The following is a 27543-nucleotide window of genomic DNA, read 5'->3' as shown; positions in this document are numbered from 1 at the left end:
TACAGTTTTTAAAATTATTGATGTGACAGGAAACCCCACCACATTTCCGCATTTATACAGTAAAATCGGCAATTTCAACACTGATTTCTATGGGCATCATCCTTTGTCTGACCCTCAAAGTGATACTGATGAATGATTCTGACGTCTATTCAAAAATCTCTCATTACTGGGCGGATTGAAAAAAGTGGCAAACCTATATAAAGGCATAAACTATTATACATACACTGGCAGCATTAAAGAAGTGACAAACCATTGTAAAGGCTTATACACGTCTGAAATGCATTGCTAGGAAACCACGGTAACCGAAGTAAACCTTCTGAAAGTGATTGTTGAGGCCCAAAAACCATTGTTGCCTGACAGTTGTTGCCCATTTGGGGCATTTGCCCTGCTCTGACGAAATTTTGAAGTAGCATATGGTTCAAGTCAGGTCCTATGTAGTATATATGCAAAATTTAGCGATAATCGATCTGAAATTGTAGATTGGTGTAGAGAACATACACACACACATCCAGAAAACAATTTTATATATATAGATTATTATCATTATTATTTGGTAAATGTTTTTTTATGAAACCAATCAGTATTTTCTATCTATCTTTTAATCCTGTTCAATGTTTCACTAAATTCTGCTACCCTCCCGAACGACTGGAAAATCAATAAAATTATTCCTATCCACAAAACGGGTTCATTTTCCAATCCCCTTAACTTCAGGCCAATAGCAATCACCTCCTGCTGCTGTAAAATCTTCGAGCATATTGTAGCAAAAGAAATCCGTATCCACTTAGACTCCATCAGCTTCTTTTTCCCTAACCAACACGGCTTTAGACAATCTCTCTCTACTACCTCCCAACTGGCCTTCTTCATCCACGACCTCTCTGAAGCCATTGATAAAAACCTACAAACTGATGTCGTATTCCTAGATTTCTCTAAAGCCTTTGATAAAGTTCCCCACGATAAACTTCTCCTCAAACTCTCCCGCCTTGGCCTTAACGTTCAATTACTTAATTGGGTGGAGGCTTTCCTAAAACACCGTAAACAGTTTGTTCATTTTAATGATCATAACTCATCATCCGCCTCCGTAAAGTCTGGGACCCCTCAAGGATCGGTCCTCTCCCCGTTACTTTTCCTAATTTATATCAATGACCTTCCTCAATCCCTCAACTGCACCACTAGACTTTTTGCTGATGACTGTGTAATTTACCGTATCATTCACCATCAATCTGATCAAGAACTTCTCCAACATAACCTGGCTTCCATCGCCGACTGGTGTTCCCTATGGCAAATGCCAATGAATATCTCAAAAAGGGTTCACATGAAAGTTACCCGTAAACTTCTTCCTCTTGAATACTCCTACTCCATCAATCATTTACCGTTATCCCAAGTTTCACATATCAAATACCTTGGTGTCATTATTTCAGCCGACCTACGTTGGAACAAACACATAGACTACATTTACCAGAAGTGTCTTAACAAACTTTTCTTCCTCCGCCGCAATCTTAAACACTCTACTCGGGATATCAGACTTCTCTGTTACCAAACTTATATATCCCCCGTCCTCTCCTACGCCGCTGAAATCTGGGACCCTTACACCTCCAGTAATACAGACAAACTTGAATCAATTCAAAATAAATCCGCCCGATTTGTTCACGACTGCTGGTCATCTTTCATTTCTGTGTCCGAACTTAAAAATGAACTTCATCTCCTCCCTCTCTCTACTCTTCGTCTCATTTCTCGATTAACATTGCTTTATAAAATTTTCCATGGTCAGTTCAACATAGATACTTCTGGTATCTTAGCCAAACCATCCTACATCTCTAGAAGACTCGACCATTCCCTTAAAATAAAACCTATTTTTGCTTCCACTGACTGCTTTAAATACAGCTTCTTTCCTCATACCATTGGTGAATGGAACAAACTCCCAAGCTCTATTGTTGAATCTCCCTCTATCACTATTTTTTTATCCAACATCAAACAATATCTTTGTCATTCTCAATCGCATCCTCTTGTATAGGCCCAAGGGCCAACAATATTGTATAAATAAATAAATAAATAAATAATATTTTCTTCTTTATAATCTTATAATCTCTCATTTTACATTGAAATACATTTTTTAAAAGAGCGATAAAATATATGTTCACCATCAAATTAATTTGCTATTCCAATTCTCGTGATACATTTTTCAAATGAGGAAAAACCATTTAAATAAAATATATTCAAATAATCATCAACACCAGTATCATCAATAATGCAAAGATTTATATTCATATCGCCTATAATAACCATATCTGAGTTTTGCTATTTATTCAAATTTTATATGTCATGAGCTGGGTCTGTGACCATGAGAACAAAAACAAAAAAAGGTTTAATTTGGTTAGTGATCAACGAAGTGGACGCACACGTTGTGCAAGTCATTCACCTGACAACCCAGGAGCAGGTTGCCTCGCAGTAAAACAATTCAAAGGAGTGAAATGAAAATAAGTCTGGGATTTTCACTCTACACTATCTTAACATTAAATTTTAATTATACTAATAGAAAAAAATACATATACAAAATATAGAGATTATCAATTATAGACGAGCTGTGCTTTTACGTTAAGGCAGTGAAAATAGATTGTTCAAATAATACGAGAAAAAAAATATAGAAACTCACGTAAGCTACTATAGATGAATTTTGTCGATGAAATAAAAATTCAAATAACATTTATATATATTTTTGTGCATTAGTTTATGATCATGACCATGACAGATTTTAAAAAAAACATCCATGGCGCAAGCATAATTACCATGTTCTTTTCCTGTGATGCGCACAGGAGTTCCCATGTGGACGATCGAAAGAGGTGATTATGCTAAGAAAAAAACTGAGAGATGGGATTCACTGATGAATAAATTTTTTGACCCCCAATGTCTAAACGTTTTCTCCACCTGGGAGACATTTTCCCGAAGACGTTAAATGGTAGCCGAAAATGACCAAAAGGCACTAAAGGGGGGGGGGGAGAGAAAGAATAGCCCCATCAACACGTGACTGGTTGACATGGCCCAGACATCCTGAAGCAGGGCCCCTAGGCTGGGATCTTTTGTGGGCCGACAAGACTTTCACGGGGGGGGCCCCCTTTATTATGAATTTATAGCGTGAAAAAGCATAAAATTTGTGAAAATTGTCCCGGGCCCTGGGGCTGGAACCTTGTCAGCCCACCCCTTGCGGGGGCCATGCCGGTCAGGTCAAGAAACAAGCAAGAAGTGTCTATCTTCGGCAAAGAAAGTTGGGAGATTTCCAGATCAGGCACACTGATTGGAGGTGGCAAGGGTGATGTGGGAGAGATCGTTATGCATTTTAAGTAGTAAAAAATTATAAATTTTTTTTCATACTTATATTACAAATAATACAGGTATATTTCAATGACAGATTAGATACCAGTGTTTAGAAATCCCGAAACAGGCAAATCCAAGACAGCCATCAATATCATGGTCTACATCAATATAATGTTCAGATAATATATGAACCATTGTTCTGATGCAATTTTTCTAATTCACCAATGTCTCTTACTGGAGTGGGTGTTTCAGACTGTCTCAGGAAGACCTTTCCACCTCTGGTGGTCATTAAGTTCATTAACAAAGACTCATTATGAAGTTCTGGTTGATGGCATCAGATTTCAAAGCTGGGTGTTTTTTAAAAGCATCAATCCAGACACGTTTAGATGACTGCTTCTTGAATTTTACAATGATAGGGCTTGATTTTAACTTTTGAAAATGAAAGTATACTCTATGGGCTCTTTCTATCTGTTTCTTGGTTGATCGTAAGTTCCGTTTTTATTTGATCCAATATTTCCAGAAGGCATTCATTGACTTCCTCTGACTACACCATTAATTTCAATGTTATTGGCTCTTATATTACTCCTATATTCAATTTCAGAGATAGATTCTTGAATTTCCACAATATTTTTCTGAATTAATTTTCACATACATTTCAGCTTCATGTTTTTATTTCTGAGATATCTCTACACTTAGATACTTTACCTTACCATCAACTGCTTTTAATAATTCAATATGATAATTCTTTTAGTGAAGTCTCCATTAAACCCTTCCATGGTCGCATGGATGCTAGCAACTGAATTCTGAATCAATGTTCTCATCTTCTGCTTAAATTTGTTCAAAACATTTGCCACGCTAGATAGTTTTCATTTTCAAATTTCATTTATCATTATCTCAACTTTTACATGTGTAATTATTATTATTATTATTTTCATTTTACATATTTTTTGCATTTAAATACTTCTTTAACATCACATACTTCAGCCGAACATTTCCTGCAATTCATCTTGAAGGAAAGTACTTTGATTATCAATTCAAATACCATATTTCGCAGCTCAAAGCTTTTTCGATGCAAGTTCAATTTTTCGAATATAGATGGTGACTTAGTCTATGAAGGTTGATTTTTACAAAAGGGTAACAGAGGAATTATTTTTTCTCATCCCATTGATTATTCATTCAATTAATCATACTAGTAATAATATTTCCAAGTTAAGGGCATAGTTATAGGTACTTACTAATCATCTAACACCTTTTATGTTAATGAAAATTTAATTTTGTGATATTGACAGGGTAAAGACAATGTTTTGTACACAACCACTAGCTGTTGCCCCTTCTGTTTTAGTTCTCTCAATGATGGGGCAGCAGTGACTATCATCACCTGCTAGAATGATAGTCTCATAATCAAATAAGACTCCAGCTGCCCTCTGAAAGACAAAAACCAGTGTGCCATAGTTTATTTTTTCACAGACACTCTTATTATTTTTATAATCATCATCAACAAAAAAAACATCTAATATATCACCACCAGGCACTATAGGTGGAGATAGACTTGGAAGTCTGGGGGGGGGGGCAGTTGTTATTGCTTCCCCCCCCCCCATTATGATGATGTCAATTCTTATATACATTAGATCAGTGGACTCCCATATCTTGGTATCTCAGCCCATACATTAGGTTTTAGTTCTGATCTCTTCCATTTGTCTCAGTTACAACAATCAGGTTGTATCTTCAGGTTGTAAATTTTTTGTGAATTGATGCCTTATATTCTAGCTTTTCATAATTAATTTTATATTACTAGGATAAAATGGATAGGCCTATATTTTTATTCTGAAAAGCCTTCAAAAATATATTGTAGAATTTCTTTCACACAAGTGTAGCCATTTCATATTTGATATATATTAAATATATGTTTATAAAATATATGCTCTAAAAACCAAAGTAATTTTTCTTTTAAATTACCACAGTTTTGATAAAATATACCTCAATAATTAAGCATGTTAAAAATAAGTTAATATAATATGTTTAACAATAATATCTGGATTTGTCAAATACAAAATAATTATTTATGCAAAATATATTATCAACTGGCAAAAGTTTGTCTTCATTGAACCATAAGAAATATTTATATATCAATTAAAGTAATTTTAATTATTTGGAATTTGAATACTTTTCTAAAAATCTTTTCTACATGAAGGTTAAATTTAAAATTATTTTATTCAACAATAGATGAATTTGATGTAAGTATGAATTTAAACCAAAAACATTTTTTTCCACCAACCCAGATGTGATACATTTCTAATTATCTCATGAATATATTTAATCCTTGAATTTTAAAATTTATTAAATGCTTTTGAATTATTGCATTAACTACTCATACATGAAACTTTACTTAGTGAATACTGTAATAAACATAAAATAAAGAAAATATAACTTTAAATTTCTTTTTGTTAATCATGAATCATTATATTGTCAAAATGTACAAATTTAATTACTCTAGTCATATAAGTAAAATTTCGTTTTGTGACTCAAATGTATTAACTGTTAAAATAGTGTTTATTCTTCTATAGTCTTCTACTTAATATATTAATAGGATTAAATTTTAAAAAAATTAGCAAATTCATGCTGCGCATCAAAAAAAAGTGTTTGATTTTGTTTTGTAATAAAAAAGAATTTTTCAAAAAATAAATTTAAATGATTTTTTTTTGTAATAAGGTTTAAATTTTTTTCTGGTCATAATCTGCATTTTTTTGTGAGCATTTTAGTGAAAATTTGATTTGAATGTATTGAAAATTTGCAAAGCGATGATATATTTTCATATGTATATTTTAATTCATAGTACTACAGCAGAATGTCGCAGATCGAGCAACTATTTAGGCTATGAAGGCAAAGGAATGCTCTCAAAAATGTTCTGTGTATAGCCAATGACAGGGTGTGTGCCCCCCCCCCCCCGAATAGTACCCTAGACATTAGCTGTGACTTCTTTCATTTTTGAATTATTCGATTAGTTTCTTTTTGAAATTTTCATTGTTCATATATTTTGCTTTCTCTTTCCAGTTCATATAATTAATTTGTTTTCTGTTTTTCATATAAAAAATAGTACTGTAACAATGTGTTTTCACTGCACTGCATATTAAAACTGCCTATGGCACTGGTATTGGTGAGTTTTGACAAAAATTAAATTTTCATAATGTAAATTTTTTTATATATATATAAACAACATCGCTTAAATGGTTAGCATTATCATTCATGGCCTCAGAAAACATTTTTTTCCTCAAAAAGTTTCTGATATGTACATGAAATTTTGCATGATCAACAAGGATAGTAGAAGCAAGAAACAAAAAGTAGTATAGGGAAGTAAGTATCTAGGATGATGGGTTTCATTTCAGTATCTAGTTGAATGATTTGAAATAGGAGCTACCCAGTCTTATTTCAATGAATATTGTGTTGCGAGCCAGAATAAATATATTAACAGTCAAAAAAAACATAATATTTTTTTTTGCCCAGTCTTTTACTTCATATATTTAGGAGAAATTTAAAACAAAAGTTGTTTTGGTAACTGCTGTACCCAAAGCTGCATTAAGAGTAAGCGTAAACAGTCCTATCGTTAAACTGGTAGCTTTAACATTGAGTGGGTACGCTTAACTTACAAGCGGCTTTGGCTGTACCTCTGGTCTAAAAATATGTTAGAAAAATTGTATTTTTTCTCACGAAAAATTCCACAAAAATAAAGTTCACATAATTTTTTGCATATAAATTTGAAACGTAAGTGTATGAATTATTTTTATTCATATTCTGTATGTATTTTGAGAATTTTAGTGAAAATTACACTTGAATATAACTTGAATTAACATTTGAAAAGTTAAGATTTATTTTCTCAAACAAGGAGCTTAAAAATCAATCCTCGGAAATCTGTGACCATGGGTTTCATGGCTGGGTGATTTGACATGAAATGATCCTATATTTATATACTGGTTACACAGGTAACAGGGCATATGGCATTTTAACTGGTGAACCGTTGATTTGATTTATTTATTTAGTATACAGACCTGTGAAAGGCCAAAGGGCCCTTTCTTTACTAGGTGCATAGAGTAAACTTAGGTGATCATAGAGGCATACTTCCAATTAGAGGAGGTATCCAAATAGTACTCAGATATGTCATTCATGTTGTGAGGGGTTGTATAGTTATTGAATTTTAACTTTTTATATGGACACTGTGCTTAAGAAACAGATTACAGAGTTGTTGCCTGGTCTCACCTAATGCTAACAGGAAAAAAAACCCTTATTTCTAGGTGCAATATTGATTGAGATAGTCAAATTCTCTGTAAACAAAAGAAAGTTCGAGAAAAAAAACAGTGTTAAATATGGATAAAGTGTTTTACCCGCAGTTAATGCTGTTTTTTCCACAACTTCTCTCCATTTTTTTAATTCTAATAACTCGGCAAATATTGCACTTAAAACATGTAAATTTTTTTTTTATTTGCATCAAGAGGGACAGAGCAACAATTTTCTGATTGGGATTTTGGGTACACAGGAACTGTATAGAAAATTAATTTTTCAGGCTTATTGTTTTTTTCAACTTAATATGTGAATTTTTATTGTAATAAATATGAAACCCATTGCAAAATGAATGACGTATCGAAGTTGTACACATTATTTTGATATTTTTTCTAATTGGAAGTATTGTAACATTATCAGGTTTAATTCTAAATGAATTACATGAGAGATTATTTGTGCTTTAGGTCCTAGGGATGTTGAGCTACCGGAAACCAACCAAGGTATCCACTGGCATTCCGGCTCGGGCCAGTCAAGTTTGGGAAGTCTGACTGTTGGTGGGTGGGATCTTCCAACTTAACAGACGAGATTGGGGCCACAGGTCAAGTGGTCAACATCCCATTTAAAAGCTATTATCTCTCATATATTTAATAGTGAAATATTTATAATCATAAGGGGGGAATATCACCCTTGGCCTTAACACATATTTTGTTCACCTGTATCGTAAATAATTGTTAAATTGTGATATTGTACTCGCTTGTTCTTTCGTAGAGAGCCTCCGCTCTACGTTTATGCAGTTGCTGACATTGTTTTCACACTGTAATACTATTACAGTCTTGACTATTAATACTATTAAATAAAAGACTATTAAATAGTCTTGTAGCCATTCTGAAATAATTTTGTAAAAATATATGTAAATCCTGAAAACTAAGTCATTTTTGTGGTTAGGACGGAGTGGTTCAGGCAGGACAATTGGTTTGAAAACATCTCTTTATCAGACGTATAAATACCTCTGTTGTTTACTGATCGATCTCTTCATATTTTTCCTTTAGTCAAATTAGTTTGAGTAGTTATTTGTTATTAATTACATATCAACTTAATATGTGACTTCAGTTGAGACTAATTAATTATTTTGTTCTTGGCTGGTTCGAAAACATAAAGTTGAATCAAAACTAAAATTTTATCATTTTTGAGGTAGTTTAGGAGTTTGATCCCATAAGTTAAATCAGGCGTATACTCCTCTCCAGATAACAAGCGGACTGTTCCTAGGATCCTATAATTATACTTCTTGCTTTGGAGTTCTGTGTGTTTGTGTACCTCTACCGGCAGTGGAGGAACCTTACTGCATTTATCTATGGTGATTCGTCCCCTGCATTGAAACACTTGACTTCAATGACTAGTGTGAAATCCTCATTGCGTGATTCCAAGGATCAAGAAACATTTTGAGAATTAATGATTATATTGTCTGGGCTATAATGTCCTTCAAGAATCCTAATATTGAATGAAATCCAACTTTGATAATCTCAGATCGGTGAGATCTGAACTTTTGTTTCATTACGATGGCTTTTCCGGATTAAATGTCAATAGTTAACATAGAACTTTAATTTTTTAAATTAAAAATTCAATAGCAACTTGCAAATATGAAATTGTTAATTCTTTAACTTTTTAATTTTTGAATTTTTTTGAATAAATGATCCTTTGTGAACAAAAGTTATTCTCAATTCATTTTGTTGTCTGTGTACATTTTTGGATTTCCCAAACTTAACCTGGGATTGCAATGATACATTGCAGTATGCCTCTAGGCGTAGCGGTTTGCCAATAAAATGCCATACACCTTGTTACCTATGTACCCTGTGTATTTTATTGTATTATTTATTACATTATTATTGTGTTGTATTATTGAATGTGTGAATGACATTTTTATCAGTCATTTCTATGTTAAATGAATAATTGTGGAACGCATTAAGAGAGTTTCCATTGTTTCTGTAAGAAAGTTCGATTCGATACACGAGTGATTCAGATAAAGAACACTTTCACGGAATGAATCAAGCTTGTTAATCGAAGTTCCGCTGTATTTTTTGCGGCAACTATTATAAGTAACAAAATGTGTTTTCTTAAGTTTACAAAAACAGCTGTCATAATTTTAAACAAAAACAGAGTAGGAATGATTTTTCTCAGCCCGCACGCAATACATCAAAGAAAAAGAGGAAAAGTATCCAGAAAGTCTTTCTATGAAAAATGAAAAAAATTCATACCTTTTTTTTCTGTTTTAGGCTTCTTTTTCAAACATATATTGCCACATATCTGTTCCAGCCATGCAAACTGCTGTAAAAATCTTCAGTGATATAAAATCATTGCTTGGAATTTCACAAGTGAACAGTCGGGTTCACTCAACAAACTTTTCAGGTTAGTCATATCAATGCATTATTAGTCTGAATACATTAAATTGAACATTTTAAATTTAGAACGTTAACTATTGATTTTTTCAACATGTAATGGATGCAAGCTTTCATCATCAGCATCTTGTAGTAGTACTGCACTGTAACTATGCTTACTGGCATCTGTGTACAGCTATATTCTCCACCCTTTGTGAAAAATATTTAGCATTGGATTTTTGGCTAGTAATGCTTTAAGCTTTGCAAATGCTGCTTCTTGTTCCAAACCCAAATGAATTGTCCTTTCTTACGAAATCGCTTAGTGGTTTGGCGATCTGGCATATCCAGAGGTGAACTTTCTGAAATATCCCATCAGTGCCAAAAAAACTTTACACTTGCTTCATGCTTGTTGGGCAGGAAGTTTTTTCACTGCTTGTGTTTTTTCTGAAGATAGATGAATTGAGCCATGTTGTGGTCCAGGACCTTTTCAGAGTTTGTTTGTCGCATCCCCTCTGGTTTACGGAAAAAGTGTGTAATCTTTATCTTAAAAAAATGGGCATTTAGAGTGTATAAAAGTAGAGCAGGTGATCCATCAATATTTACTAAAAAAAGCCATCGAAGATGGTGATTAGGAAAGTGAAAAAAAAAGTAAAAAGGAAGTTGAATCTAAGTTGGTAGATGACATTGATGCTGACCCAAAATCATTTTTCAAATATGTTAAGAATGCATGTAAAGGGCTGCTCAAGTATTATGTCAGCTAAATTTCATTAGCACTTCCCCCACCTGCTAGCTTACGGGGATTAGGACGTACCTGGGCGGAGCATAGGTGAGCTCGTGCCCCTCCCTCGTGATCAAAAAAAATTTTTTTGATGCAAAAAATATTTAAAAACAAATTAAAATTTTGGCAGAAAATACCTTTATATGTTATTATAATCAATTTTTGTTAATTTCAATGCCATTTGAAAGCTAACAACTGAAAGCTTCTCTTTAAGAAATTCATTGCGACCTACCCTCTAAGCCAGTGGTTCCCAATGTGGGCATTAACGCGGATATAGCATACTATCCTATGGGTTAGATTGCGGGGGGGGGGGGGGGCAATGGGAGAAAAAAGGTTGGGAAACTATGCTCCGAGCCATATATGTTAAACCTGTGGCCCTCACGGTTATCTGACGTGACCCGCCACCTCAAACCTAATTTTGTAAATAATAAAAATTGTTTAACCTGATGCCCGGTAGCAGAGTATGTCATACCTCGAACTGTTAGTCATTTCATTTCGAAAGAACTGTTGATGTAGTACAGGATATATGATAGTACCAGACTGCACATGTTACTATCACAAAAAATTAGAACTTTGCCTGGTTTTAATTTATAAAAAACATTGACATGATTTTAAGACGTAAAATTTTTATTGATCGACTGGTTGATGTGTTTCAGACCTCGTGGTCAGAAATCACACAAATGTGTGTATAAATACACATATTACATTAGCGAGCAAGGGAATAAGAAAAGACAATACACTGAAGCTACATTTCGCTTATATATATACACACACCATGTGACATCACACACATGTGGTGATAATGACATAATTTACATAATATTACATGTGATGCCAACACAAAATATCTTATCGAGTTGATGGTATCTGGTCATGATTTGCATGAGAACGGAAAAAAAATATATGATCAGTTGTGGTTGAAACCATAAACCGCAAAGGTGAATATGTAAATATTTTTCTTATATTCCAACATTGCCCTGCCTCTCATGCGCAGGACAAAATACATCTTACAAATTATTTTTTTTTAATTTTTGGCAAATATAAATTCCTTTTTCACACACAATAGAAAAATTTAATTCATATTGACAAATAATTTCTTTATAAATTTAGATAAGCTTTCTTTTCCAAGCAGTTTTGTGAAGATTTCAACAAAATTATTTTAACTGTTCACATATTGAAGCTTAAACAGATTATCATGTTCTAAATCTCTTAAAAAATGAAATTTCATATCGATATGTTTTGTCCTATAATTTTCGATAGAAGATTTAGAGAAATATATGGCGGCTTGATTATCACATACTGAAATGTTTTCATTCAATTCAAAATCAAATAAATTCGATTTTTATATTCCTGTAGAATTCTAATAGTCCATATCAGTTCTTTAGTTGCTTTAGTTAAAGGGATATATTCTGCTTCCACGGTGGAGAGCGCAATAATTTTTTTTTAATTTGCACCAATTAATGGGCACTTCACCAATAAATAAAATAGAATCCACCCATGGATATTCTATCGTCTCGATTTAAGGTAAAATCAGAATCACTATAGCATTTAACATTCAATTTATATGATTTAGTAAGATCTAATTTGTATTCATCAGTACAAGAAACATATCCTAAAAGTTTTAACAAACAATTCCAGTGTACAAAATCAGGATTTTCTTGGAATCGAGAAAGAATGTTTACTGCATAAGGTTGTGAACGGCCTGCAATATATGACGAATAACCAGTAATATTTCTGTACGGTAAACATGACATTTCTCTAATTTCAGCTTCAGTATTAGGGCGCAATCCTGTTTAAACAGAACTATACCATTGGCGATAGGTAAACTTGAAATTAGATAGTTAAATTTCTTATAAATTTCACAAATTCTATTGATATAATCAGTTTGATGAATAAAACTTTTTCCATCTTTTTCCCTCAAAGTTAATTCCTAGTAATTTTTTAGTTTTTCCAATAACTTTAACATCAAATTTAGATTTTAATTTCTTTATAATTTCAATTATATTAGCATCTTTACCAAAAATCACAATGTCATCTACATATAGAGCAATAAAGCATTTTTCTGATATAAGTAAACACAATTGCACCAATTTAGTTATCAGAAGTCCAATTTCTCAAGAACATTATGAATTTCATAAAACCACTCTCTCCCGTTTTTCTGCAATCCTTATAAAGCCTTATTAAGATGCCAAACATAATCTGGATTTTCATCATTAACAAAACTTTGAGGTTGTGACGTGTATAATTTTTCATTCAGATTGTCTTATAAAATAAGCACACCTTACACCTAATTGACAATGAGCCCTAACCAGCAAACAAGAATTGCGAAGAACATCCTTATAATAGAAAAGTTTACTACAGGACTGACAACTTCATCATACATTTCACTCTTACATTGTTAATAGCCTTGAGTGACTAACCTTGCCTTATATCTAACAATTTCACTATACTCATTCTCTTTGATAGTGTATACCCATCTATTACCTAGGATATGGACATTATGGGGCTTGGCAACTAATGCCCAAACTTCACGATTTTTCATCATTTGAATTTCATCTTTCATAGCAGAATGCCATTTATCCCATTCAGAGGAACTAGAAGCTTCTCTAAAATTATTGGAAATTTCAAAACTCACTGACATGCTTCAAAATCACCCTCATTAACGACACCTGAAAAAATATTTTTTCCACTGAAATCTTTGTTATACATTAAATAATTTTTCTTGCAAAATGTTTCAGCATCATTATATGAACGTAGCCTAAGATTTGTACCTTCTTTTCCATAATATATATCTGTGCGAGTACCATCTTTTCTAGGAACTCCCTGTCTTACAAACCCAAAATTTAAACAAGAAGTTGATGAAATTCGTTCATTTTCCTCCTTGAATTTAGAATCACAGGATGTCAAAAGAATGCACCTATTATTTCTAGGGTTCAGTACATTTTTCTCTGCGGTACAAAGAACAGGTTTACCAAAACACATTTATGCTTTTCGATCATTTTGTTTTCATTGGACAACCATATACGATAACCCTTTGTATGCAAAGCATACCCAACAAAAATACCTTTTTTAGCTCTCGTGTTAAGCTTATTCCTTAAATGCTTAAGAACTCCAACATAAGCTGTACATTTAAAACTTTTTAGATGTTTGGCAGATGGCTTTTTCCCACAAAAAAGTTCGAAAGGGGTTTTATCCTGATTCCTGTGACATACTCTATTCCAAGTGTAAGTTAAATACATCAATGCCTCAGCCCAAAATTTCTCACTTAATCCACTGCTTTTTACGAAACACAGCTTTCACAGCATCTAAAGCTGTGTAATTAAATCGCTCACTGACTCCATTTTGTTCTGGGGTATAAGTATTAGTTTGTTCATGTTTAATGCCATGCTTATCAAAAAGTTCCCAAAATTCTTTATTGACATCAATCCATTAGGGGCTGTTCAAGTATTACGTCAGCAAATTTCCAGCCATTTTTGCCCCTCTTCCCCCGTCAGCAAAATTTCGTCAGCGCTGCCCCTACCTCCTAACATACACTGGTGGGATCAGAAATGTATGCGGGAGGGGGGCATAGGGAACTCTTGCACCTCCCCCAGATGAAAAAAAAATTAAAATTTTGAAAGAAAATACCTTTATATGCGTTATTATAACCGATTTCTGTTAATTTCACTGCTATTTGAAGGGTAAGAACTCAAAATTTCTCTTTAAAAAATCAATTTTAGGGCAAGGACCCATCCGGGCCTCACCGCCTATACTTTGCAGCAGGTTCCTATGATATATCTAGGGGGGGGGGCAATATGATATAACAATTGTATCAATTATGTTGTCGTCATCATTATTATTTACTATCATTTAGTTGCAAGTGTGTGGCAACACAATGTTTTGTTTACGTTTTGTGGAGTAAAGATGTTCAGTTAAAAAATGGACATGGCACGTCTTGAGTCTCTCTCATTGTCCATATATTTGTCGTTATTCTTTGTGTCTAAATCCAAATATACCACAGTTCCCTAGGATGGGGTTTTTCGCAGGCCCCTGGCCAGATTCTTCACAGACCCCTCCTCTATATAAAATGATTTTGTGTGAAAAAAAAAATAGTGAAAACCATATCAGGCGATGGGCTGCAGCTCTGACCCTCACAAGAGTGGGACTGACATGCCCAGGTGTCTCATGTCCGTAAGTGACCCCACCTTATATTTTGTATAGTACAATAAATTTTGAAAATAAGTAGGAAATATGCAGGCTTTTTATTTCCAGCTAAGTATGGGACTACCATAGTATCACTTTGCCTGGGGGGGGGGGGCATGATGCTGAGATGGTCCTCAATAGAACTCGGACTATTGGGGAGCTCAATAAATTTTAGTCCAGTGCAGGGGCGTAGCCAGAAATTTCGTTCGGGGGGGGGACCAAAGTGACAGAACAATGGATTTGGCCATCTTTTTCCCTTTTTTGCAGGCATTTTCTCACATTTTGGGGGGGGGGGGGAACCAGACCCCACAAGTCCCCTCCCCTCGCTATGCCCTTGGTACAGTGGTCTGGAGGCCAATCTGTGCAAAATTTTAATTCAGTATAAATTCACTGAAAAAATCAATTCAATACGGACCAATAAAGGATGTTGCTTCTAGATGAGGGTCGAAGACTCTGGGCAAAACGGGAGCCACGAGAAAAAAAAGATGGTTCAAAGAAAGCCACGTGCAAAAAATGGTTAAGAAACACTGGTCTACACAAATCAGTGTGTGAATTAACTTTAATGGCTTTTGTGATCTGATTTTTGAAATAGACATAAAAAACTCTTCTACTCTTAGTAAATTTACAGCTTTCACAATCGAATGAATCGGATTTTAAATCAGGAAGACCAAAAATACAATTATTTTTAAAAGTCTTCAAATTATTGATGTGACAAAATTTGCTATGCCAGGTTTCTAAACTTTTATTCAGTAAAAGTTAAGTGAAGTTTTCATTAGTAATATTCTGCTGATTGCATCTAAGTTTACACAAATAAAGTCCATTAATTTTACGAGCATAAAATAATTTTTGAAAATACTTCAATTTTTCCATTCTTTTTTATAAAAATTGCACCACCTTTATCAAAAGCAGGTCCTGAAAGTAAATTTCTCCTAAGTTTTGAACAATACATAACATTATTTAGTTTGATTTGTTGCTTAATACCATTGACAATAAAATAAAATTTGACCGTTCCTACACCCTCTGCATGACAAGTCATATCTCCAGCAGCAAGTGACATTTTTTCATTATCAGCTTTCTCAAAATTTGTAAACAAATCTATATTATTACAAAAATGTGTTGTAGCAGCAGAATTGAATACCCAAGAGAATTTATCTGTATCTTTGAAATCCTGATTCAAACAGGCTTGTGTCAATTTAACTTCACTACAATAAGAATTATTTGAAGTACCCTCAATCTCTGGTTTTCTAAACTTGTTAACTTTACATTTAGTTTTATTAACTATACATTTAATTTTATTAACTTTACATTTAGTTTTATTAACTTTACATTTAATTTTATTAACTTTACATTTAGTTTTATTAACTTTACATTTAGTTTTATTAACTTTACGATTAACACTCTTATGACCATTAAATTTAGTATTTTTAAAAACTTTAGGGTTAGTAATATTAGATTCATTTTTGCTAATTTTAACTTTAAAGCCATATTATGACCTTTCTCAATGTCATTTTGATATTATTTTAAGTCAGCTTTCCTAAGATAACAACTCATTCAAAATTTTATCAAATTTGAAAAGTTCTCATTATCCCATCTATAAATAACTTGAATGATACCTGAATATTCTTTGGGAAGGTGTCTGATGAGCTGGAATCTTCCTGCTCTCTGTAGAGATCTTCTATAGGATGTCCTGCATCAGCGAGTTGACTGATGATCCGCTTTAGATAAGCATCAAGTCTGATGCTTTCTCCATTCAAGATATGGCAAGAGAAGAAATCGTCCAGAAGTGAGATGATTTGACTTCAGCTATCTGGTTTGAGATGTGATCCTTCAATTTCTTCCAAGCAGATGCTGTACCATCACAATCTGTAATGATGTTATGGAAATCTCTCTTGAGATTGAAATAGATCGTGCTGAAAGCTTTATCCTTGCAAACGTTCATATTTACATCGATTGAAAATTAGAGATTCAATGTACCTGCGTTCAAGCAAGTTGAAGTCGTCATGTCTGAAAATAATAGTTATTTTCAAATATACAATTTCAAAGTCCTGGCACCAACAAACATGTAAATCTTTCAGCCCATAACCATGATAAAAATTATTTAACCTTGATGAGGTCCACAGAGTGTGGCATACATCAAACTGTTAGCCATTTCATTTCGAAGCACTGCCATGTCATAAAGGACATAATAAAGACTTCTTTTGATAAATAAACTAACTTTATTTTTAAATATAAAAAACATGATAGTAAACCAGACTACACATGTTACATTAATGAGCCAGGGAATAAGAAAAGACACTGAAGCTACATTTTTGCTTATATAGGCTGTACACACCATGGGATGTCACCATAGGCGTACGCAGAATTTTCTCGAGGAGGGGGGGGTTCAGATTTCTTTTTCTGAGGGTGGGGTTACTTTTTTTCTTGCAAAATAATATTATAATCTTGGCTCAAGGGGGGGTTAGAACCCTAAATCCCTCCATGCATATGCCAATGGATGTCACACACATGTGGTGATAACGACATAATTTACATAACATTACATGTGATGCCAACACACTAAATATCTTATCAAAATGATGCTATCTGGTCATGATTTACGTGAGAATGGGGAAAGAAAAAAAACCGATCAGTTGTGGTTGAAACCATAAACTACAAAGGTAAATATGTAAATATTTTTCTTATATTACAATAATATATGATTAAGATCTTAAATTTTTATCAGTAATGTAATCGATTGATCCGTATTTTGACCTCTGGAGGGATAAAATTTTGATGCTTTGTTCACAAACATACTATTGCTACATCTACATCTTATTGGTACATCTACTGCTGTCGCCCAATCTCCAAAATCAATGAAGTTTTGGTTAGCAGGGCTTATTTATTTTTCGATTGTGATTCAGTTAGTGGTGGAGAACTATGGCCTTGCATATCATGCCCTGTCAATCTTCTTGTTTAAGGAGGAGAATATGATGGTTCTGTTTCTTTGTACCGACGGCATAACTGCAATAATAAATTTGCTTCTAGAAACGTCAGGAGATTTGCAATTCCGTTAGAGTTCATTGGGCTATGAAGAATACTTTTTTTTCCAAATGGCAAGTGATTGCTCGGAACATTACTAAAGTGATACTCCTTTTTTTTAAGGCATTGGGTCTCATCATGTAGAAGTTTACCAAGTTTGATGCAACAGTTTTTGCTTGGTTCAGACAGCAAGCCATAATCCTTGCATTCCCGAGAAGCCTGGCGAAAATACTCAACAATTTAATAGTTACAGACCTATTGCTTTGAACCATTGTCTATTTAAACTCATGGAATGCATGGTCAACTGTCTCCTAATGCACTATCTTAAGGTTAAGAATATTTTACCTAAACATCAAAGCAGCTTTAGACGGTTCAGGACCACAACATATAATTTGTTACAGCTTGAGACATCAATAAGGCAATCATTTCTAAAACAGGAGCAGATGATAGCAATATTTTTTGATGTAGAAAAGGATAACAGTTGTACTTGGAGGCACCATTTTCAGACTTTTATAATTGCAGCTTGCTGGGCAACTTGCCCATTTTTATTAAGGACTTTCTGGATCGCAATGTCCTTCAGGTATGGATCAGAAACACATTATCAGCTATCCAAATTCAGGAACAAGGTAGTTATTCATATCAAGGTAGTATTTTAAGTGCTACACTTTTTATTTTGAGACTCAACGAGCAGTGGCGTAGTCAGGTTTTGATCAGTGGGAGAGCAAAATTCGGAAAGGTGCTATTTTTTGTTCTAGCTTTAGGCACAAACTTACAATTTTACATTGGGGGAAAGAAGTTGAAACACTTTACAATTTAAAAAATCAAATTCATTTTTGTTTTTCAGTTTGTTCTTTTTCAAATCAAATTAATTACTATTCAATTGATTTATTTTAATTTTTTGATTAATTTTAAAAAATGTAAATATTTTGTTTTGTACAATTGTAAAAATACAAACACCAAAATCATAACTGGGAAATTCCTGAAAAAAATTGATTGGAAAAAAATTTAGATTAAAATATAAAAAAGGATAGGAGAAAAAATAAAATGGAAAGAAAAATATATATTCTCTCAACCTTTCTAAAATTATTCCAAGGTATGAAACTACAGAAAAATCTTCATGACTTCATTTAATAGCTTTCATCATGTTATACTCTTATCATAAGCACATATCACATGTACACTACTGCTACTCAATCGTACATGTAATTCCAAGACTTTTTTCTTATAGAATTTCTAACAAATTGGTGCATGCTGGAAAATTTTCTCTTATATTATGCATAATTATAACTTATCATGATGTGATAGTTATGCGTGGTTTGTGTTCGAGAAGTTTTGCCATCTGTTTTCTATATTAGAAGTAAAGCTGGTAGATGCTTGAAGTTTCATGTTATGCAAATACCACGGTGAAGGTCTGCCTGCTCCCTGCAGGCAACCTTGTCAAATGAAAGATTGGTTAGCATTCGTACCTCAAAATTGGAAAACCGAAAAAAACAATTGCTCCAGTCAACCACTACTATGTCGTTAGTAGGGTATATACTGGGATCATCGCAAAATAAGGCCATCATAATGCTCACATGATCGTACAGCGGCTATCACATACTACTGGATCTCAGACGTACAAGCGGGGCCGCAACTAGATGCTTGGTCAAGCACACATTTTGCAAGCACACATTTTAACGCCCCCTTGTAATATTGAAGGAGAGGTTTCAGAGTGAAATTTGTGCCCCTCAGGTCTAGCGCCCGGGGCACAAGACTTGCCTGCTCCCCCCCTCCCCTAGTTGTGGCCCTGCGTACAAGCAGAGAGTGCCGTGAATCCAAAAAGAAACCACTGCTTCAAACGAATTGATGTGTGCCGGAAATTGTTGTATGTGTCTATAATGTGTTAAAGTATGTCTGAGGCGTGTTTGAAATGCCACTGCTTATCTTCCAAATCGATTGAAATAATTTTTGTTTGGTCTACTGGTTTCCTTTAGAGAAATCGTTTAAAGGACATTTCTGATCAAAGTTATATATAAAAAACTTAAGCAGACATTGTGCACAGTATATGTACATTTATTTCTAGTGAAATAAATTTAGAAAGTTTATTAGTGTCTTTGTTTTCTGACTCTCGTTGGCAATTTTCCCTGTTTGATTTGAGAAACTGTTTAGGCCCTTTAAGCCTCAAATAGGTTGGGTCTTTTTCAATGGTGTTCTTCCATTGATCCAATCATTCAGAATTAACTTTCTTCTTGGATTGGTCTTGCTATGACCACAAATCAAGTCATTCTCATCTACTGATCCTGAATCCTCATCGACCAGATTTTCGTCATTATTTTCCAAGTTTGCCGGGCTACAAAATGGAGATATCCTAAAAAATCTTGATGGAATGGCATCTGAGGGAACGGCCGTCAATGTGTGGTGGTTTGACTGATCATGGTCTTCCAGGTTTTGGGCAAAAATGTCATTAAAAACTGAGAATTCCTTCTCTTCTATAGAGTTCGTGAAGAATGTCCATTATAAATTCATTTATCTCATCATGCTTGGGCGTCGAATGATAATCTCTTGTGAGACTGACCATACTGGATATGATATCAGAAATTCGGATGATAGGGAAGTCCCCAATAGTAGCTAGATCATGAACCATATGGGGTCGTCAATTCTCTCTCCAACATTTGTACCAGGATTTTCTTTTGAATGTCAGCTTGTTTCATTTCTGAGCAAACGTTTACAGGTGTCCAGTCAATGTCACACTTTGCGGACATATCCCCCTGTTTAGCACTAATGTTCTCTCCAATGCTGCACTCAGAAAGACCTAGTTGATTGTAGTTAGACGAATCCGAAGGTGAGGAGATGGTAATTTCATTGAAATCACTCATATTATCTGTGTTGTTCACCAAGTCCAAAATGCCAAGATAATTTTTGCGATACTGGTCCATAGAGTCCTGGATGTTACGCTGATTTGCATACGATCTAAGGTAGTACCTAGACTTGCATCTCCACTGGGCAATGGGAACTTCAACACTGTCATCTTCAGAGTTAGAAGAAGAATTTTGAGGCAGTGGGGGGGATTCATTATGATACGCAATAGATCATAGTGATAGAAAAGTCACGACTTTGGTAGCATCCGCATTTATGAAGCAAAGTCATTTATCCAAAATATTCAATGCAATAGCATACTCTCACAGCATGAATTCAGTATATGTCAACACATACACAATTACTTCACTTAATTAAAGGGGGGTATTTGTATGGGGTTTGGAAAAATATCTGCCTTTTAAAAAAATTGAGTTAGCAAATACATGTCATATAACGTATTGAAATTCTACATAAAAGTTACTAAAAATAATTTGAAGAAAAATCGTATTCAATCAAGTATCATATGTGTATTTGTGCATTTTCATGAGAAAACATGAAAATGAATGTATTTATCCTGAATCCAAAAACAAAATTTTTTTTTATTGAAAAATCCAAGAAGTGCTCTCCTTATTTACTAGTTTTTAAAATCGTGATTCTGCGCGTTACGTTGCTTACATGTTGTTAAGTTGCTTAGCATAAAGATGCGTTTTACCTACTTCAGAGCCAACTGCTATGGATGGCTGCAATGAACTACAGAGCTACAGGAGACACTGAATACTATGGAAATCGGTTCGATAAAATCCTGTCTTTGAGTTTCTTGTGGTGTTTTGCTTATTTTTATAAAATTCCAGCGATCTTTACCGTAACAAATTTGTATACACACTTGAGAGAATTCGAGAGAAGACAAATTCAGAGCAAATCTGTTTGTCTGTGCGCAAAATGCAATCTGTAAAGCTGCATCTAAACTCGTCGCTCTACCAATATTTTCTATAGCCGAAAGCCTCCGTGCGAAGCTCATGACGCCACTGAAGTTGTCCATTTCACCTATAGTCATTGCATATACTGCAAAAAAAGGTAGGTGAAATGGGGGACTTGAGTGATGTCAAAGCTTCGTGTGAAGGCTTTCTGCTATAGAAAGTGTAGGTTCTTCTCAATGCCCAAATGTGCAAAAACCTGTTTTCCATCAAATCCGCCTCACACTTTGGACTAAAAACAGGTGTTTGAATGGTTCAGCGTGGCGAGTTTGGCTTCTTTGCATAGTGCATGGTCGAGCTCGCAGAACTTGTGTCGGAAAAATAGTTTCGTCTTAGGAGCCCTGATATGAAGAAAACTGGGATGGGTGGTCTAGGGTTGCTAGATGTCAGTATATACGCCTCACAAGGGCGTATGCAGGTTGGGATTGCATTGAATATTCATGAATTATTAATCAACTCAGCAACCTTGTTTCGGGATATGGGGGTGGGACTGATGTGGCCTGAGCCACTGAGGTGCTGTATTTAATGAACTTTGAATTAAAATTTAAAAAAATTAAATTTTTGAGTGATTATTTTTTATTGTACTATGATTATGTTGTTCTAGAGGGGTACCCCCATAATAAAGCTTAACATCCATCATTACTGGCGAGCTTTAATCCAATGTTGGCATGTCTGCTACCTTTTTATTTGTATGTTACAGTAAAATATTCTAGCGAAGTAACAGCTCCAAGTTCATATGTTTGTGACCAGAAACATGCACAGAATGTAAACAAGGTAGTGTGTAAAACCATTATACCATGTTCATGGTGTAAAACAAGAAATTGATTTGCTGTCATATAAATGACTCAGAGCATTTGTGTTAATTTTCCCTGTTCTTATTTTTTTCTAGTTCTTTCCTAATGCATCAGTATACATATTTCTGAATGACAGAAGTGTTGGATCATTGATTTAAAGATTCATCACATTATTAATACTGCTTTCAAGTATCTTGGTAGGCATTTGTGAACTTCAGGTTATTTGAGATTCCCCCTCCCCAATTTGTCTTAATAGTATACCTCTGGCATGCACACACACACACAAAGTGATGTTGAGCTTCTATCTGGTTCAAAGTACCTGCAAAGCAATTACCATACTAGCTCTGAAAAATCATAGCACAAAATCTCATTGTCATGAATTTGCCTATGCACTTTAAAGAATTTTGCTTTGATTCGAAAGTTGAAAAATGACTGGTGTTAACAGGTTAACCAAAATTTTTGATATATTTAAGGTGCCATCTAATCTGATCCCCCACTTTCAATTTTCATGGTTAATGGAGATTACTGTATGCAATAAGTAAAAATCAACATGGAAAAAAAATGCGAATACAATTTTTTTTAAGAACAAAAAAACTGAATTAAGTTAAATTCCTCTTAATTTCTTTCCTTAAGAAATTGAATTGAAGTCTTAAATCACCAATTACATTAAAAGTAATGAGATCCTCTGTATTTTTCTAACTCAGTATAGTTCTTTTCTTACAGCTGCGAACATTCAAACATTGCAAAGTCTAGGATTTTCTATGCCTGACTGCAAACATGCTCTTCATATCTGTAAAAATGATGTTAATGATGCTGCACTGTGGCTAACTCAAAATGCTAAACCTGCAGAGCAAGATTTTGTGTCAAAAAATGATTCAAGCAGCAATAAAAATGTTTCTCAAGAAGGTTGGCACGGAATGCAAATATGTTCCACAGAGATACGGTTCAACAGAATTGATGTTTCTTTAATCCACGAGCGAAAAGAAGTTTTTTTACCAGCTTTCAAGCTGAACTTTTCAGGTAATTCAAAGCTTTTGTATGTTAAAAGGATCCAAAAACATGTTAACTTGTGGATGAAATTGTGTTTTTTAAGCAAAGAAATTCATTATTAATTCTGTCAATATTTGTTAAATATTATTAATTACTTGCTGTATTTATTTGTCAATCTGGTTTATATCATATATATTTTTTAGAAATTTGATATATTTATGTATAGAGGAGGAGACAAGATTTCCTTCTTTATTTACACACTGGTGTGAGGCGCTAAAGTAGAAGTTCAATAGCCTCTCTTAAGCACTTCAGTAGCCTTTTTTAAGTGTTTCACACCGCAGTGCATAAATAAGAAAAGAAATTTTTTGTCTCCTGTGGTGTATACGGATAGCGTGCTTGCCCGATTTGCAAAAGGACTCGGTTCAATTCCCAGTGGCGACCAGTAGATGTTTCTTTTTAAGTTTCACCTCGGTATAATATCCAAAAAAAAGTTGTTTCTTTTACACAGTGGACCATTCATGAATAACAAACCATAGGGTTTTTTTGTATATCTCGTTTATTGACCATAAGAAAGAGCAGGGTGACGCAGAGGTAGACAGGAATGTAAAAGAGGGTATAGCAATTGTTGGCAATGTTTTTTGAAAGAACATTGTGATTTATTTTTGCTGTGTCTTCTTTATATCATGTTGGAGTATGTTCACAAGACTTCATCTACTAATTTTTTAACACGTGAAGAATGTACCATAGAGAGATCTATGTCATGAAAATAATCTATTGTTGCTGATTTGAACTTGCAAAGCCCTTCCGCTATGTCACTTGTTGTGAACTTTTCTTCTACTTCTTTATCTTGATCTGGTATCACTTCAGTTTCAGCACTAGTCAGCTGCATTAATTCCTCCTTAGTCAATCCAGTATCAAAAGAACTGAATGCCATGTATTCACTCTCAAGGTACCTCCTGATTTTCAGAATAAACTGTGTTTAAATTAATCCAGGGAAAGTGTTTTCGTAGTCCAAAATAGTGTAGTTTCGTCAGTGGTTAAACACCTGCTTAGATGCATAACCCTTCTCTTCAATAATTTTCTGCAAAGTCTTTGGAAATTTTCTAGCTGCCTTCTGGTCGGCAGAAGCTTGATCACCAATGATTTTTACACTGCCTGATCCAAATCATTTCTTAAACCTATGAAACCAACCTTTTTGTATAAAATTCTGATGAAATAGACGTTTCACCAGCCCTTTCCTTATAGAAGAGTAACATTTTTTGCCTTTTCTGTTATAATATTACAATCAATTGGATACCTTTTTATATCAGTCTTGTACCCACAAAAAACAGTATTTTCTATATGAAAAACACATGCAAAGTTTTCACTACCACGGGTGCAGCTACAGCCACGGCTGAACAAATTTTAGATTCCTTTTTCTTGATATAACTCACTGTAGATTCGTTGATTCCATACATAGCCAATATATCCAATTTTTCTTGTCAAGTTTTCACTTCTTTTTTTTTTTCGTCTTTTCAAAGCGTTATAATTAAATGCACTAAAAAAATGGGCCATCCTAAACACACACTACTCAAATTTTTAAACAAAACACAGGTGAATAATGATTGCTGAGTGTTTTTGGAAAAAAATTCAAATAAAAGAAAAAACCATGAATACGGGAGGGGGGGGGGGCTACTGTATTTCTTGAATTTCAAAAATTAGGACAGTCGGACACAGTTATAATGAACATGAATAATACAAATTTTCATATATAACAAGGTTTTTCCATGTCCTGTGAATTTCGTATTGCTTATCGGTGTTACAACAAACTGTGTGCTTATAACAAACACCAATTTTAGCAAAGTATGCCTATAACAAATTTTCAAGCAAAAATTTTCGAGAATTCCTTTGTAATCTTATCTGAAAATTTACCTTTCTGCAGCTGAAAATGTTTGTCTTTTTTTTTTTGGAAGACATTCTATTGGTATAGTTTTGTTTTTTTTTTGTTTTTTTTTAGAATTTATTGCAGACGTGTAGATTTGCCAACTCTCCGGATTTTGGCAGAAAATTAGATTTTACGCGAGCTTTCATGTTGTAGTGATGTCAATTACTGCTGTCGTCCTTAGGGAAAACACCCATAGAGAACAGCCGTGGTCATTTCCATTGAGCAGCCATAAAAAAGTCTTGGTGACCGCATTTAAGCAACTGGCAAAGGGCAAAGATGTGACTTTCTTTACATAGCGTTTATTGGCAATCATTTATCAGGAGCATGATCTTGGTTGCCAAAATTCCTGTATAATCATTATTGTATTCCATTAACAGCTGTGTGGTAAACAAAAGTTTTTTCATCAGCAGCCAAGGCGTATTAAAAATTTTGAAGTTTTTAAATTGTTTCCTTCTATTAAATGTCTTCAGAAAGAAAATATAAAGCTAAATATATGAGATATATGAAGCTAAATCAAGCTATATAGAGCTAAATATAAAGCTTTTAAGAGTTCATATATCCAATATTATATCATATATCAATAGTATCAATCACTGATAGCATCTATGAAAGAAACACTTATGTTTTATGAACAGTATATAGATGTGATTTCTCTATTCTGCATGGAAAGACTGACATGGAATTTATATTTTCTCAGGGGCAATGCAGAACCTGCCTTGGGGGGAGGAGACAGAATGGAACTTTTTCATAATTGATTAAAAAAAAATTTCAGAAAAATTTTTTGTGAATTTTTTCTTGATTGAGTCTATGAGTGCTGGGGTGGGGTGGTAAAACCCTCGGGAGAATCTCCTGGATTTCTGGATTCCAAAAGTTGGCACGTCTGTTATTGTAAAATCATCTTTGCTTTTTTTAACTGTTCTTTTACTGTCCTATTTTGCTTATAAAAAAGTCTTAGACGAAAGAAGAGAAAAGTTATTTTATTCTTATAAGACCACATAACCTCCAAAACTCCTTTTTTACATTTGCCACCAGTGGCATCGAAGCCGGGGTACTGCGGGTGCTCCCCACAGTATTGTCACGCATCGGAGCATCCCCTGAATTGATTCAGAAATCAAAGTTTCCTATGTAAAATTCGATTTGAGCACACCCAAAGGTCTAAAAAACTTCTGATGCTGCTGTTTGCCAGTTTTTTTTAGCTAGGTTTGGACGCTGGTTGTGGTAGTGTTATTGAGTTTTGAGTTGGGAGAGTAAATTTTGAAAATGTCCAACTTTCTATTGCTTTCAAAATTGAAGCTATACAGTTGACGTAAAGCCAAAACCGCAAAAAGTGAGATATCAAAGAAATTCAGAATTACTCGAAGTTAGTTATTCACAATTTTAAAGAGCAAAGTGGAATTGGAGAGAAATGCTAATTGAGAGAGGAATCCGATTTTGATCTCAACATCTGTAAGAAGAGATTCAGAGAAGGTGCTCCTGCATTGTTCGGAAAAAGTGAGAAGAAAATACCCACTAAAAGAAAAACTTCACACTTATTAGGCAAATATGTTCTGAACATAAAACATTCAACTTTGAAAATCATGTCAAGGAAAAATAAACTAGTAACGATTACCATATTTTGTTCACGTATTCAATTATATCAAATTTCAATATTTCTTTTAATATACAGAATTAATTTTTATAATAATCTATATTTAAAGTAGTTATATTATTGAAAAATGTGCAGGTGTGCTTGTAAATTAGGTTTCATTTTGCTTAATCGTACTATTTTCCAAGCCAGTACAGTACGGGTATAACCAAGTTTGCGTGTAATGAATAAATTCAGTTTTTTTCCACTTCATTATAAGCGGGCCCGTCTGCATATATTAATTTAAAAATGTTTTTTTCCAGAAGGAACCATTTTCCAAAATATTGTAGATCATCAAGAAGGATATGTTTCAGTTATATTCGGAGTAGCATATTATAATGCAAGTATTTCTGGTTGGGAGCCATTAATTGAGTTGTTCAGGTATGAATTGAATTTTTCATGTTTTTCTTAAAAATTAGTTTATTATTATTTATTAGCATATTATTAGTTTATTTTATGTTATTACAAAAG

General features: G+C 33.9%; 1 protein-coding gene across 4 annotated transcripts in view; it reads left to right on the top strand.

Annotated features, from left to right (window-relative positions):
* Vps13D (vacuolar protein sorting 13D) overlaps nt 1-27543 on the top strand; it is a 561523-nt gene that overhangs the window by 321502 nt on the left and 212478 nt on the right. For all 4 annotated transcript variants that reach the window (XM_089241869.1, XM_089241867.1, XM_089241868.1 and 1 more), the window contains exons 48-50: nt 9852-9984; nt 23258-23554; nt 27336-27453. In XM_089241869.1, coding sequence (XP_089097995.1) covers nt 9852-9984; nt 23258-23554; nt 27336-27453 — 548 coding nt within the window. The remainder of the gene's footprint in view (nt 1-9851; nt 9985-23257; nt 23555-27335; nt 27454-27543) is intronic.

This window comes from Pholcus phalangioides, unplaced genomic scaffold (assembly GCF_987345545.1).
Source record: "Pholcus phalangioides strain wild (caught in Gottingen) unplaced genomic scaffold, Ppha-v1.0 ptg000014l_1, whole genome shotgun sequence".
NCBI lineage: Eukaryota > Metazoa > Arthropoda > Arachnida > Araneae > Pholcidae > Pholcus > Pholcus phalangioides.
The sequence above is the reverse complement of the archived record's forward strand: the minus strand, read 5'-3'. Positions and strand labels throughout refer to the sequence as shown.